The sequence below is a fragment of the Mangifera indica genome, chromosome 20 (assembly GCF_011075055.1).
Source record: "Mangifera indica cultivar Alphonso chromosome 20, CATAS_Mindica_2.1, whole genome shotgun sequence".
Lineage (NCBI taxonomy): Eukaryota > Viridiplantae > Streptophyta > Magnoliopsida > Sapindales > Anacardiaceae > Mangifera > Mangifera indica.
In genome coordinates, this window is record NC_058156.1 from 6,351,977 (window position 1) to 6,369,082 (window position 17,106).

Sequence of the window (17,106 nt, forward strand, 5' to 3'; positions counted from 1 at the left end):
CAAATAATATGTATAACTGCATATCACAATTAAAATCACGATTATATAATGAAATCTTAAGATAAACTTGAAATTTGAATGAATTATGAAATCTTACTAACAAAACTAGGCATCACAAAATTGAAATTGAAGCAACAATTTATATAATAAAATCTTATGGTAAACACAAACTGAAATTCTATAAAACACAAAGTTTACAAATTTGTAATGTGTCCAAACTGAAATATATCCATCCAAGAAATACATGAAACCACCATGTAATATGTTCCAAACTGAAATCTTACTAACAAAATGAAAATGGAAAGAATTAGACATTTTTCATATATATGTCTTACTTATCAATAAAACCACTAATCACAAATTGAAATTATGTTAAACACAAAGTTTAAATGATCCAAAACCAAGAACATATAAATTAGTTTACAAGTCACTCCCCAACAAACATTACTAACTAACATCAACACAATAAAAGAAAGTATTACAATTAACAAATAAAAAATTAGCAATGTAAGGAAATTTCATGCACTAAACCATGTCCCATTAAGCTACAAATATAGATATCTTTCATACATACCATTCCAGAAATTACAAATATCATGTAATTCCTTGGAGGAGGGCTGAAAACATTGCAAAATACACATATCATGTAATTCCTTAAAGGAAGAGCTAAAAATGTTACTGTCATTACTAGTACATTATATTAGGCATACTAGCCCTCCTAATATAGATATAAAGTGGAATTACATATCCTAAACCCATTTTGCCTTAATAAAAAAACACAACAAAAGATCATGGGTATTTCCTAACCTTACACAACATAGTTTCAACTATTTACATGTCAAAAACTGTCATGATATTTGCCTCCTTAAAGATGATTGTTTTATGGATCAAAAGAAGGACAATACACATTACATTCAACTAGTTGTTTAATGACATAATCCTTCCTAAAATCCATAGGCAGTTCAAAGAAAAAATCAATCTTGTGCTCCTCCTTAATAATATGCTCTCCAACATTAAACAACTCTTGCCTACTAAAACCATCCAATTCTAACAAAGCATTAAATAAACTCATTCTTCTATTTTTCCTTCAACCTATTTTTTGAAATAAGAGGTAATTTCATGTATTTCTTGTTGGACAACTTTATATGATTTCCCAAACTTACCAATTTCTTCAACCAATCTTGAGAAGCCTTCATCATTTCTTTTCCTCTTTTTGCTATTTGCAGTTTTCTGATTTATTCTCTCATTCACTATTTGCCTTTTTGATCCAGTTGCATCTTCTTTGTCTTGATCATTATAGTCACTATCAAGCTCAACATCAATTTCTATTGTATCCTCATTGTTATCCAAATTCTCAATATCAAGTTCTTCCACAACATCAGTTGCTATTTCAGCCCCTGCACCAGTGGCCCTATCTTTTCCAAACACTATGACTAACGAGTCATAGTGTGGGAAAGGTTTGTGCCTTAAACCCTTTGCATTAGGATGACTCTACAAAAAATTAAACAACCAAAATTTAAAATTAGCCATAATAGAAATATGAAAAAATATATTTCAAATAAGAAATATTCATTCTTACCCTAACCCAATCATCAAACACATCTTTTGAAGCGGTAACACATTTCTCTTCATCATTCCATCCAAAGCCATTTTCATTCTCAATCATCTCATTTATGGCATTGTATTGTCTTTTCAATAATTTAACTCTAGATTCAATGTGAGGTGTAGCTTTCAATCCACTAGATAGAAGTCTTTCCTCCATCATCTTCTCCAGTTGTACCAGATACCCAACTCTGAAAGTCCCATTGTCTGCCTTCCAATGTAGGCTCTCTTTCAAAATGAGGAGACATTCAATTAATATTGCATCCTCCTGCTTAGTCCACTGCCTTTTAAGCCTAACACCTTTACCTTTTTCCTTCCCTCTTGTCCTTTTCTTTGGATCATACAAGGTCATACTTCTTTCCTCATTGCTAGGTTGCGTTGCTGACAAATCCATTATCTAATACATTTTGAAAGCGAATAAATTATGCAAAAACATAATTATCAACAAATTATGTTGACATGATGGTATAAAATATAATAAATAGAATAATCCCTAATTACAGTTCTATATAAAAAACATCCATAATTAAAAGAAAAAAATTCATGAATAAAGACATCCAATAAAATATATTCATTCTCTAATACACTTTGAAAGTCAATAAGTTATGTAAAAAGTATAATCATCAACAAATTATATAAGCATGATAGTATGAAATATAAAAAATTGAAATTAAAGACCTATATAAAAATATTCATAATTAAAAGTCAAATAATTCATTAATAAAGACATCCAACAAAACATATCTATAAAAGGAATATTGTGTTAAAATTGATTTATAACATATAAACATCATAGTTAAATATGAAATTTTCATTGATAAAATTTTATGCATGTCGCACTTTCATCCAATTGTTGAACATTTCTTGAGCAAGATTATCTCTCCATGCATTCCAATGATCACTTGGTTCCACATGTTTGATTACTTCAACTTCATCATTGTCTTCCTCTCAATTATTGACCATGTCACCAAGCTCACTTTCAATAGGGTCGATAGGCATCTCAGTCCTAATGTAATTATGCAGAAGACAACAAGCAAAAATGATTCGACATTTTATTTTCTCTGGGTAAAAAGATTGTTCCCTCAAAATAACCCATCTAGTTTTTAGTATTCCAAGACATCTCTCAATGCAATTTCTTGCTTGAGAGTGTTTCATATTAAAAAACTCCTCTGGTGTATTGGGTTGGTAACTTTGCCTCCAGTCATTCAAATGGTATCTTTGCCCCCTATATGGTGCCAAAAAACCTTCCCCATTGGTGTATCCAACATCACACAAATAATAAAATCCTATAATAAAAATTAAAATGTCAATTCAAAATTTTTATCTAATATGTTACCCTAATATAACATCTAATAACTCGATCATGGAGTTTTTGCCTTGGGGACCCTTAAGCCATTTCTCCTATTAATGGCATCTCTGAGAACTCTACCGTTTGCAGCTAAACCTTCTCACCCTGGTAAGACATAAATGAAATGCATGCTAGATTTGCAAACACTGAGGACATTGGTTGCAATTTCATTTTTCCTTGTATGATACCTAGGTTTATTGACTGAGTCAACATGCACTTTTATATATGTTCCATCTAATGCACCCAAATAAATCTAGCAAGAAGGGAAAAGTAAATACTAAATAAGTACTCTAAGTTATATAGTAACCTAAAAAAATGTACTTTTGTGTTTTATGTAATAAATATGAACCTTAAACCATTTCCATCTTTCATCTGTTGAATTCTCTGTTATTGGCTCAGGCTTTTTAAGTAAAATGGCATGTAGTCTCACACAACATGCAATACTGCATGAAATTTTCTACTTATTGTCTCACCAGACCTAACTATTTGTTGTTTAACCACTCTATTTGATATGGTGTGAAATGATATGCAAAAAACTAGAGACCATTTCTTCTATAGAAGTATGTCTAGTTGATTATAACCCTCCATGATTTTTAAGTAACTCACATAATTTAAAAAATGATCTCCTATATCCATTCTACAATTCTCAACACATTGTATATCAGTATCAAAAATCATTTTCTATAAATTTAGTGTCCTGATGTTATGTCTATGACATGATTCACCAACATATGATATGGAACGCCTAGTTATATTCCTATGTTCAGCTAGCATGGCCACAACAACAAACACAAGCTTAATGAAAATGGTTTCCATCATATGCAATTGCAAAAGCAAAATAGTGACCAAATGCTACCTATGTCGGAGAGGTAAACGAGCCATAACTGTTAAACATAAGCAATAAAAAAACAGCTATTCAATTAGTCATTTAACACATGAAAATGGAAATTGAGAATAAACACAATAATGCAAATAAAAAAAAAAAATAAAGACAATAAAAATAAGAAGTCCTCAATAATAAATAAACAATTATCATTAGTGCATGTCCACAATTACAAAAATTATTAATTGATTTACTCTAATACATTAATAACATAATCAAATGCATAATTTGATTATGGGGCAGAGCAATAAACATAGTATTAACCAATTTTGTCATTAAATTTTATAAACTTTCAATTTGTGAATTCCTAATGAAATTAGAAAAAGAAAAGAAAAGATGAAGCCAAAAAAGGTTGCTCTCTTCTAAAAAAATGGAAGGAAAACCAAAGGCACAAAGGAAATCCATTGATAATCATGCATGAAAATCAACACCGTTATCATTGCAATATCATCTTTTTATTTTCCAAGTAAAGTATATTAAAAAGAAAGAAAGACCAAAAAATTTGAAGGCACCAATTTTGGAACATATATAATCATGCATGAAAATCATCACCAAAAGGCACCAATTTTTTTTCCAAAAGGCTAGACATTTTGCAGCTGAAAGGGGTAAGGACAACAAGGCAACAAGGTTGGAACCATTTCTAGCAAGAAGAAAAATCAGAAAGCACCAATTTTGGAACTTTTATGTAGCTAGTTGTGACAGCTACACAATAAGCTGAATAGGGCTTTATATGGCACCAGAATGCAGGAGGCAGAGAAGCAATTGCAAATCCCAGGCTCTAGAGTATAGTAGTTTATGGGTAGGGGCATTCTATTGGGACAAATTTGTTGAAATCTAGCAACAAATCTTTACATATGCCTATTCTTAATTTTGACAATATATTTTCAGGTTCTTGGGATGATGTTTCCAAGGTTTCAGTTGGACTCAATCTGGTTGGAACTGTTGTGTGGAACCTTTTCTCAATGGGTGAGAAAATATTAGAATAAATTCTAAAGATTTTTTTATCCTCGGCAAGTGACAGCTTAAAGGAGTTCAAAAAAGCTTCTTAAAGCAGGAGATCAAGGGTTTCTATACGAAAGCACAAAAGTTCAAATTCGAAAGCAAAGAAAAAGGAGATTAAAAACAAATTTATAATACATTAAAAAAGATGATAAGAGAGAGGAATTACCAAAATTGTTGCTGCAACTTGAAGGGAGATGATTTGTTGAGTAGAAACCTTAGCTATGGAGAAGGCATACACCATTAGCTGTCAAACACGATGAAATGGGCTTGTATTAGGGTTTGTGAGGCTTTATATAAAGGTAGTTTAGTGTAAATTGAAGGGTAATTTTGTCCCAAATAAAAAAGTTTTCATGTCAAATTTGGTACTTGACATATGTTATTTTAATTGATAAGAAGGGCATTTATGTCCTAAAATTATTATAAGTGAGGGTAAAATGATAAGAAAAAATAGATTATCTTAGTAATTTTAAAATACCTAAGGTTGAGATGGTAATAAAATTACCGCTTATAGTACCTGTCACGTTAGCTTATTAATAAAACATTATTGAAATATTTTATTACCTTTGTAACCAAACAAAGTAATCTGAAGGAACAAAAGATAGATTACCAAAGTAATGTTTGATTCCGGTAACCAGATGCCCCCTTATTGCTATCCCAAATGCATAGTTAAACCCCTCTCTTCACCTGAATCTTCTCATGGAAGGCTAACAACAACAAAACCTTCATTTTGTTCCTTCTTTCTCAAACGTGGCAAACATTCATCAATCTTCAGTCAACATCATTAACGTCCTCTTTGAATATCTCCAATCTCTCGCCGAAACACCTCACAGGCTTAGGAAGAGAATGCTAGCCACATGGACACCTGACCAAGAGCTTAATCAAGTGAGGTTAAGGTCTGGTGCAGACATGAAAAGGAAACTCAGGTGGTATGATTTAGTGGCTCTTGGTGTTGGTGCTTTTGTCACCACTGGCCCTGTAGCACTTGAAATCTCCGGCTCTGCTGTCTTCATATCTTATATTATCGCCCGCATATCAGCACTTCTTTCCTCCTTGTGTTACACAGAATTTTCTGTACAAATTCCTGTTGCTGGAGGCGCCTTCAGTTATTTACGGGTCACTTTTGGTACATGGTTACTAAATAACTGTTGCTATTCTCCTTCAAAAACAAAAATTGATCATCTCCTCTTCATACAAATTGATGCTTTGTTGTAAAATCAATTTATCAGCATTCTTATCTGAGCTAAATTTTAACTCCTTAAGAACATGATCAAACTCGACTGACTTCAGATATACGTATTATTTTCTAATTTTTCTTCTTTCAATTTATGTTTCTAAATGTGTCCATAAATTTTGTAATGTTATAGGAGAGTCTGTGGGGTATTTTGCGGGGACCAACATACTGATGGAGTATGTACTGTCAAACGCTGCGGTAGCAAGAAGCTTTACGGACTATTTGTGCCAAGCTGTTGGAGAAAATCATTCAAACTCATGGAGAATAGAAGTGAATGCTCTAGTAAAGGGTTACAGAGAAGGGAAAGCAACATGTGGATTCTGTCGCACTTATCTTCTTCTCACTCTGTCTGTGCCACAGGTTTGCTCTCTTGCTGCCCTTTTTCTTGTTTACCATCTAGTATTTTTGCTTCTTAAAATAAACTGAGAGCAGACAGATTTTCTAACTCAATTATCTTTGACAAAGGGCTAGTGGCATTAGGCTTAGATATGTTTATTAATTGATTTGGGTTATCATTTTTTTTTATTAAATCTTTACTCTTAATGGGCAATCAAGTGAGAAGTTTATATAATTTGAAACTGATTGAAGTTGATAATTTTTGGGATCGCAGTACCAAGGAAAGCTCGTTGCTGAACCTTATTATGACAGTGTTTCATGTGATTTTCTTTGGATTCATCATAGTTGCCGGCTTCTGGAATGGGAGTTCTGAAAACTTGGTGAAGCCAGGAGGGCTAGTTCCTTTCGGAGCTAAAGGTGTTGTTGATGGAGCAGCCATAGTTTATTTCAGCTATATTGGGTATGACTCTGTAGCAACCATGGCAGAAGAAGTCCAAAACCCTTCTAAAACCCTACCTGTGGGCATTGTGGGTTCTGTTCTAACTGTTTCCCTTCTATATTGCCTCATGGCCTTAACTTTCAGCATGATGGTGCCTTACAACCAGGTCAGTAATTCTAAGCCTTACAACCAGGTCAGTAAATCTAACTTTGATTATAAATAAGTTTATGTACAAATATTCCTACTAATCAGTGATCACTGAAATTATTTAGATTATAAAAGTAGCATCATTTTCAATGGCTTTCCAAAAGATTGGTTGGGACTGGGCAAGCAATGTGGTTGGGGCCGGAGCAAGCTTGGGAATTGTTGCTTCTCTCTTGGTTGCCATGTTAGGCCAAGCAAGGTACCTTTGTGTTATTGGAAGGGCCCGTCTAGTGCCTTCCTGGTTAGCCAAGGTACATCATTCCACAGGAACCCGCTTAACTATTATAAATATATAATTAATGTATATTATCATATAAATAAATAGTATTTTATTTTTAATTTAAAATTATTAATCACTTATCATTTAATTATAATATAACTTTATATGTATTTGTTAATTAAAAAGACGAGTCTAGATAGTTTTATTGTAAAAATTTTAATCATTTCCTCCCCACCATTAATATAATATTAACATACTGTTTCCATGCTTGCATAGGGCTTTGCACAGCATCAATTGCACTCTTCACAGATCTCCAAATTGTGCTTGATTTGATCTCCATGAGCACGCTTTGGGTGTTCTACATAGTTGCCAATGCTTTCATTTATCGTCGATATGTGATCATTAGTAACAATACCCTGTCTCACACGCTTTTGTTCCTCTTCATCCTCTCATTTAGTGCTTTTGGGTTCTCATTTTCAATGAAATTTGAGAAACTTTGGTTGGGTTTGCCACTATTTCGTAGGTTAATGGTGATGATCACAGTCATCTTCGACTACACTGTACCTTATCTCAGCAATTCTGGAGAATGGTTAGTGCCACTGATGTCATGGCCTACTGTAATATCCATTTTCCTTAATGTCTTCCTCATGACCTCGCTAAAAATCCTTTCCCACCAAAGATTTGCAATGTGGGCTTGTTTGATATCTTTGTTTTTTGTGCTTTATGGTGTTCACTCAACTTATGAAGCTGAAGAGATGAAAATGGGTGTGGAAGAAATTCAAAACCCATCACTTTAATAAACTAAGCTAGACATTCAAGTGATTTAATCTACAGGTAATTATCAACTGTATTTTTTTTTAGGGAAATTGAAATTTTTACCACTATTTTCATCCGTGTATACAAAAATGCCACATATTCTAAAACTTAAACAAATATACCACAACAGTAATCAACTTTTCCAAAATATCCCTCTTTAATCTTTCATGCAGATATTCTCTCTCTTCTTCTCTGTAACTTTTTTCTCTCTTCTTCCTCTTCTTTCAAAATGATAAAAAAATCATACAAAGAGATCCTTACTCTCTTCATCCTCATCTTCAAAAACAAAAAAATGAAGGAAAAAACTGAATTCTTCAGATTAAGAATTCTTCAAAGTGAGGATATAAAAAAAAGAGCAACATACAAAAACTTAACCATATCCACTTTATACCCTAGAAGAAATGACCATCGAAGAAAATCATTTAGTAGGATTTAACTGAAAAAAAAAAAATTAGCATTTAAGGATTTAATTGAAAAAAAAACTTGGCATTTAACTGAAAAAAAAAAATTGTTGGCATGAAAGTTGCTGGGTAATAAGGGTTGATGTTAATGTCAACCCTTATATGTATATAATATTATAATATATAATATTAAATAATATTTATTATATTAATATAATATAGTATAGATTATATATTATAATATATATATATAATATAATAATATATTATTATATTTATATTATATTTTTAATTAGAATATTATAATTATATTATAGTATAATTAAATGGTTGACGCTCCTGAAGTGACCCATGTAGAGAATCTCTGTAACTTTTTCTCTCTCCTTCCTCAACTGAGGAAGGAATCCCAGCAGCATGACAATAAAATATTAGTATTAACGAAAGGATGAAGACATGTGATTGAACAATAAAACCCGTGAGAATCTATTATAAAAGATTCAAATTAGACATAAGGGAGGGAGAGACGAAAATTGCTAAATTTATTAAGAGAATTAACATTTGCTGCAAAGACTTCATAGCAAAATCATCCACATCTAGGTGAGTGTTGACTTAACCCCATATGTTATGTGTTTTCTTTATAAATAATTGAAAATGAAATAAGTATGGTATATTCATGTTCATGTAAAATTTAACTTTATTATGATTTCATATTGTTAGATTGTTTAACACTATTATTTCATATTGTTCTATTGTTTAAAGTTGTTATTATTGTTTAATGTTGTTGTGATGGCTATAAAAAACCAAAATACAGTTGAAAAAAAATTCTAGATGTGCCCCACTGAATTTATTTATTTTTTCCCGTTTTCTTCTATTGCACGCAATTTTTTTTATTTTTTATGCTTGTTTATTTCAATTTGGAGCTCGTGTGTGTGTTGTTTTCCTTGTCTTGACAGAGAGTTATATAATATATTAGGAAATTGCCACTATCATTTTTTTCATGTTTTTTATTGTTTTGCCTTGATAAATTTTTGTACATCAGTTGATGCTATGATAAATTTTTCACGTATATATGAAGTTTGATTGCATTGGTATTGCATTTGGGGCTTAATTTGAAAAAAATGGAAGCATAGTATAATTTGGAGTTTTTATGTTTTTTAGGTTTATTTTTAGTTATGATGGAAAAAGCTGTATTTAAGATTTGATATGGAGGCCAATGGGTTGAAGGTGATGATAATGTCACAAGATATGTTGGTGGGAATGAGAGAGGGATTTGTATTGACACAAATGTTAATTTTGATGGATTCATTGCAAGAATCAGCTATTGTCTAAGACTTGATCAAAGACAGTCAACTGTGCATGTATTTACACAAGGTGATATGGGTCCAATGGAGATTGTAGACGATAATGATATAGAGTTTTTGATGGTTATAGCAAGAAGTTCATAAGGTTACACAAAACTTTTTGTTACCGAGAGTCAAATTGATGGAAGGGCCAATTAACAAGGCGAAGATGTTCATGATGAAGAAAGGGAAAATCATCCGACAGATGAATGGGCACATCCACAAAGTTTTCAAGAGTTTGAAGGGAATTATGGTATTGATGATGATAATGACGACAACATGGATAAGGATTATGATGTAGAAGGTAATGAGGAGAAGGATGATGATGATGATGAAGACGAAGAATTCTCGGGGTTTGATGACAACATATACGGTGTTCAGAGCCAAGAAGTTGACAGAAGTCAAAGTCATGCTTGCTACGATGGGGTTGAATGTAGCATAAGACATCATGGCTTTATGAATATTGGAGCATATCCAAGTCATATCCATAATCCAAATCCATTTCAATGGGTTCCTGAGCATGCTGTTGATGTTGAGAATACAGGTATTACTAACCGGGCAACACAAAGAGGCAACTGTTTACAAGTAATGGGTTTTTATAACTCCAAGGCTGAATTAAGAGCATTATTTCAAACGTATACCTTAGAGACAGGAATTCAATAGAAGGTTGGTCACTCCGATAACATACGGTATGAGCTTAAGTGTATACACCCATAATGTAAATGGTGGGCACGAGCGACGAGAGAGCAAGATGGAGACTATTGGGTCTTACGATGTATGGATGAGACCCACACTTGTTCGCGAGATCAAGTATTGCCACATCACAGATAAACTGGTGCCGAATCATTAGGTAACATACTTAAGTCCATGTTCGTGGTTGATCATATTTATCGACCAAAGGAAATTATTTCAAACATGGCAGATAGGTACCAAATTCACATATCCTACACGCAAGCATGATGTGCCAAAACATATGCAATAAATGCATTACGAGGATCTCCAAAAGAGTCTTTCGGTATATTATGTGAGTACTATCATAATTTGGAGCTTAAGAACTCAAAAACTATGACACGTATTGATGTCGATCCAGAAAATAGATTCAAGTTTTTTTTCATGTGTATGGGGTATTCTATACGAGGGTTCCAACAATTCTGTTGCCCGGTGATATGCATTGATGTTTCACACTTAAAAGGAAAATATCTTGGGTCTCTTTTCATTGCTGTTGCAAAGGACTGTAATAATCAAATTTACCCACTCGTATTCGGTATTAGGCATAAAAAGGGAATAGATACATGGACGGCGTTTTTGACATACCTTCACATGTGCATTGGTGATTTGTCAGATTTGGCCATTATTTTTTATCGTCATCATTCAATAATTATGTTGGTCACCCACGTAATGTCTCACGCTCATCATGGGTTTTGTAATTACCACATAAAAGGTAACATGCATTCGCAGTTTAAAAAAACTAAACATATTGAAGGACTATTTTGGAAAGCTACTAAGGCATATTGTCTCATAGACTTTCAAGCTACTATGAGTAGAATTGCTAGAGTAAATCCCGCAGCAGCAGCCTATTTGACTGACATTGGGTATGACAGATGGGCACGTGCCCACTTTGGAGGATGGCGATACAATATTATGACAACCAATATTACTGAGTCCTTCAATGCTTTGACATGGATTGCTCGTGCTTTATCTATCACTATATTGGTAAAGTTTTTTCGAAGCATACTGCAACATTGGTTTTTCAATAGGCGAAACATGGCTGGTGCGTATGACTAAAATTTATTCTGATGTTTCTATTTTTTCATCGCATTTATTTTAGTTGTTTTTTTGCAAGTGAGAGATCTCACCTGTTAACACCATGGGCTGAGGACAAACTTGCTCGATATGTGTTCAAATCTGCCAACATGGTTGTTAAACCAATCAACATGCAACAATACGAAGTTCATGATTCACGACAACAAGTGTTCATCGTGAATCTTCTATATTGAACGTGTGATTATGGAAAATTTCAACATTCTCATATTCCATGTGCACACGTTGTAGCTATAACAAGGTATAATAACCTATCAGACTGTGTAGGCTAGGTCAGTACATACTACTCTACTGAATATTTACATAGGGTATATGAAGAAGATATTAATCCACTAGGGGATCAATCAGCTTGGGCACCATCAAATATGTCTGTGATTTATCCTCCAGTGATGAAGCAACGAAGGTCCGATCGTCCTTCCAATCATGCAAGAAGACCTTCACAAGGAGAGGAAGTTCGACAATAATACTGCAGCCGATATCATCAACCTGGTCATACTCATTTGAAATGTCAGAGTCCAGCTTCAGTGCCTGTGGTTAGCTCGTCCTGCACTCCCAGTAGCACACGAACCCAAGGTCGTTGTACTCACGATGCAACCCATACGGTCGAATAGGTTATCATGTTGAATCTTCTATTGGGTTTTATACATATACGTGATGGCAATGGATTTTAATGTATGGCATGTTTACTTTTATGTAATTTATCTATTAGGTTTTGTACAAATTTTAATGTATTGCATTTTATTATTTTTTTTGTTCAAACTCTTACATGTATATGATGACAATGGATCAAAATAGTTGAATGAAATCACCTCTACGTATATTTGTTAGCCTATCAATTTTATGTATATATTTGAATTTTTTCCCATACCATGTTTCAATAAGACAATAATAAAATACACTATACAAAAAATAATAAAATGACATCATTCATACAATAATAAAATACACCATACACACAATAATTAAATGATATCATTCAAACAATAAAAAAATACACTATTTCAAACAATAATAAAATGACATCCAATTCATATACATGCCCGTCCATCTATGCCTTAATCGAAATCCTCGAAGCCTGCATTTTGACAATCCAATTGAATTTAATAAATACAACCAATTTAGTAAAGCTTGCTGACATATAAATAAACTCATAAACACTAAATACTTACTGAGGGCCCTTCCTTGGAATATGGTTATAGCCACGTGCCTTCTTAACCTCCTGAAATGTGTCGATGTGAAATTAAATGGGTGATCTCAGGCAAGGTATTCCATAAACATGAGTAAAAAAATGCCACAATCTTCGCTTCCAACATCCTATTTTGGCACATCACAAACACACCTGTATTGTAATGTCGGTGGAGTGTTTGGCGGTTGAATTCCCTTTTATGTATAGAAATTACTCGCTTTCATTAGGTGTGTCAATGTCCTAAATGGCATTAATAACTTCTTCACCATTTCTAAGCTACTAGTTTATTGGGCAGAGTCGTATATATACAACTTCCAATCATTGATATCCAATACACCACCCACCCAATGTTGGTTGTCGAAGTTGAGCGGAATGAATACTTATCGACCAATGAAGAGAAATAAGTACTAATAATCAATTTTATGATAAACAATTAACTTGTACACCACCTTATCAACACTACTCTACGATTGAAAGAATTCAATTGTCCGAAGGCGTGAGATGTCATTGATTTGATCTAGAAAAAACGTGGGCCACTTCATATTTGCACCTAACTGTTTAAACTCACTGTAACACTGTGGGAGAAGTCTAACAAACTGGGTCGAAATAGTCGTCTAGTTACCATCTGGATAAGATTTATAGAGTATACTTATAAAAGCTTCGATATGTTGTGTACACAGATAAATCATATCATAAGTTGAACGTGATAACTAATATGAACAAATACAAAGGATGGTACATACCATATTTTCCAACCATTGCCCTAATGTTACAATTTGGGTCCACCATGGTTTGGGCAAATAAGCGATCGTTCCGGATGGTCCCCCAAGGAAGACACGTTGAGTCTCTTTATCTGACGCTTAACGGTACCATAATGTGAAGTCTGAATAGGACTCAGCCAAGCGTGGGTCTAGATGACGACCCTCAGTTATAGGCTGTTTGTTCTTTTTTCCCTTATTTGGATCTATGAAAGGACTAACCAACTGTTTCCCTTTTCATAGTACACGCCTAAAAGCTGACACTTTTTTAGTTGTCGTCGGCTTCTGAGCAACTGTTGGTTAGTCCTGCACTTGTTGTTGGACTTCATCGTCTAATGATTCGTTTAACTGGAAAAAGTTAACAAATTTATTTTTATCGTTATTTTATAATTAAGCAATTGAAAATAAAAATTAAGTAATACAACTAATTGAAAATAAAAATTAAATATGGTGGATAATAACCTGTACTAATTCTGATGCTTGAACATAAGAATCTTCAAGTCCTGTAATTCGATTATTTAATGATGTCATTTTTTCCTACATCTCCCCCTGAAACATCGATGTTTGTTATTGCCATTGGTCTTGTAACCCCCCTCGAAACATTGATGTTTGTTGTTGCCATTGGTCTTGTAACTCCCTTTGAAACATCGATGTTTGTTGTTGTCATTGCTCTTGTAACTCCCCATGAAACATCGATGCTTGTTGCCATAGGTCTTGTAACTCCCCCCGAAACGCTGATTGTTGTTATTGCCATTGGTCCTGCATCTCCCTTCGAAACGTCGATGTTTGTTGTTGCCAATAAGACTGCATCTCCTTATGAAAAGCTGACGGCTGTCGCTCCCACTCTGCGCGTATCATTGTACCATTCTGGTCCAACTGCTACTGCATCTGAGAGCTGATGCCTCTTCCATGTTCCATTAATATTTGTTAAAGATGGTCGTATGAAACACCATTGTATGCCATCCTATGGACAGAGTGTCTTGCAGGCTCGTTTATTTGGTGCTCTCGAGAATGAGAGGCGCAGGAAGTAAACCTCCATGGTGGGGAACTAGGTACATTAGGTGTATCCCTATGTGACTCATAAGGGTATGCTGTGCGGGAGGATGACACTTGTGGAGGGGATGTATGTCCAATACGAGTCGTCCTAAAAACCACGGGTCTGGCACCTTGTGTTGAAGAAATTCGTACGAAAGTAGTGGAAGATGATAAAGACCCTCAAGGGGCTGTCTGAAAGGTAACAGGACGATTCAACTGGATGGCATCATCATTATCTGAATGCATAGATGGTGCGTGTTCTCTTATAAACTCCAAAGCTCGAATATATCACTCAAAGTAACGCTTAATCTCGGTCGGATGTAATGCAGTTGTAATCTCCTCCTACAACATGAAAGAAATTTATAAAAATTATTAAAATAGAAAACGGAATAATAAAATATAAATGAGCAACATACTGGAGAAACGTCCCAAAGTATCGATATGTCATCCTATATAGGTAGTACAACTATTTTCCATTTTAAGATACGGGGGATTTGATCATTTGCTTCCAAACGGATATAAGGCGATAGATTTTGAATCATCTTATAAATCCAATACTACACAATGTACAACATTTATGGTTAGTATTTACAATACTCAATATGAATGTAAACTTTATCTATATATGATACTTACTTGAAAAGTAATCGGGTATCCCAAAACACTATAACTGAGAAGTGAGAGCGGACTTGTGTACGACGGGTAATGTTCAACACAATATTGATATTTGTTATGTATACCTTTTCATATGGAGTCAACTGTTTTATTCCATGTCAATGTTCCCCATGGGTATCGACTAAATGCATCTAAATTGTTCACTAAATGCAAAAAATGATCAGGTACTTTGGTTTTGTTGTCTGCCCCTAATAATCCTATAAATGCGTAATACAATGCCGCAAACTTCATTGCATCATCATCATTGTCTCCCCAAACTTCATTGTCAAATGCTTGCTTGATCTCCCCATAAGACAACAATCTGTGAATGTTCGGGAAGTATTCCTCTCTTAATCGAGATGTATCTGTGCAATCAACGTAATTGGACACGTCCATGTTCTCCCCGAAAATCAAACCAGTCACGAGTGCAAACTCAACAAGGCTGAATCAAAATTCAACACCATTTATTATGAACCACATTTCTTTGTCTAGGTTCTCGCGATTGATCATACGTAATAACATTGCTTGAATAAAAACAACACTAAACCATGGCTCTGCCAAATCTAATAAATGTCCAAAACAAATTGTCTGAAAAATGGCTCGTTGACTAAAGTTAGTTTATTCCTAATTATAGTCAGAGTGTCCATTTTTGTCTGAAGCGTCATGTGCACACGAAATCTGTATGCATCGTGGAATCTATACGCCCCCTCTTGATGGTTGATTGCAAATGCCTAAAAATATATATTAATTCCTTAAATTACAATAATGAAAGAAATTGGATTATTATTAGTAAATTAAACATAGCATGAATGCAAACATGTAAACTGTAAAAACATGTCTTAAAAATTCCAAAAGCAATAACTCACGAGATTCATGTATAAAAATTAATGTACCGCTTTAACATAACACAATTTCTTCTTAACATCACTACAATAATTAGTTATGCATAAACTATATAGATAGAAAGATATAACAAAAATAATAATAATAATTAAAAAATGGGCAAAAATGTTTTACACAGGAAAAAGGGGGAATATTATTTTAGTTAATTTCCTATAAAACAACAAATTTATCAATTTAATTTTTTATCTGTTTTAATTTTTTATATCTTTCTTCTACATTTTAAAAAAACTGTAAATTTCACGCTGAACTAAATTAGTCATAATTAAATATATGTATTTTTAGAAAATGCACGCTGAACAAACTTAAATTTCATACAACTAAAGTCAGTCAAGAAATAATTTACATTTTCATTACAGAGAGAAAGAATAATTGAATTCTGGAAGAAAAATAAAAGCTAACTAAATGCAAAACTCGAACCCTTCCAATCAACTTGACTTCATTCTCCGCAAGCATAGACAAAATTATAAAATTGTTTCCTTAGCTTAAACCATCAACCCACAATTTACTTCTGCAACGAATTTAACCTAAAAAAATGAAAAAGGACAAAATTGCTAAATTATGCTAAACTACATAATCTAACCCACAAAAATCATTGATCATATTAATCCAACCCAAAAAAATAAAACCTTTGCAAATATATTTTATTAAATTTGATATAATAAAACCTTACCCACAAAATTATGCTATAATCCAACCCAACGTAATGGTTAAATTATGCTAAACTACATGATCTAACCCACAAAAATCTTTGATCATATTAATCCAACCTAAAAAAATAAAACCTTTGCAAATATATTTTATTAAATTTGGTATAATAAAACCTAACCCATAAAATTATGTTATAATCCACCCCAACGTAATGGCTAAATTATGCTAAACTACATATTCTAACCCACAAAAATCTTTCATCATATTAATCCAACCCAA

At 33.3% G+C, this 17,106-nt stretch overlaps 1 protein-coding gene and 1 pseudogene across 1 annotated transcript; one reads left to right on the top strand and one right to left on the bottom strand.

Moving 5' to 3' along the window:
- Positions 1-880: 880 nt before the first annotated feature.
- Positions 881-1,996, bottom strand: LOC123204825 (uncharacterized protein At2g29880-like). Its single transcript, XM_044621628.1, has 3 exons — positions 1,580-1,996; positions 1,164-1,491; positions 881-1,047 (listed from the first exon to the last, which is right to left on the bottom strand). Exons 1-3 carry the CDS (start codon positions 1,994-1,996, stop codon positions 881-883), a joined length of 912 nt encoding a protein of 303 aa, XP_044477563.1.
- A 1,013-nt stretch (positions 1,997-3,009) lies between these two features.
- On the top strand, positions 3,010-8,062 carry LOC123204828 (annotated as a pseudogene).
- Positions 8,063-17,106: the final 9,044 nt, after the last annotated feature.

Bases quoted from the DNA above. Each gene is read 5' to 3' on its own strand.
- LOC123204825 (XM_044621628.1), bottom strand. From the start codon at position 1,996: ATGGATTTGTCAGCAACGCAACCTAGCAATGAGGAAAGAAGTATGACC. The intron at 1,492-1,579 runs GTAAGAATGAAT...AATTTTTTGTAG, and splicing joins TGTTTGATGATTGGGTTAGG to AGTCATCCTAATGCAAAGGG. The intron at 1,048-1,163 runs GTAAGTTTGGGA...ATGCTTTGTTAG, and splicing joins AAGATTGGTTGAAGAAATTG to AATTGGATGGTTTTAGTAGG.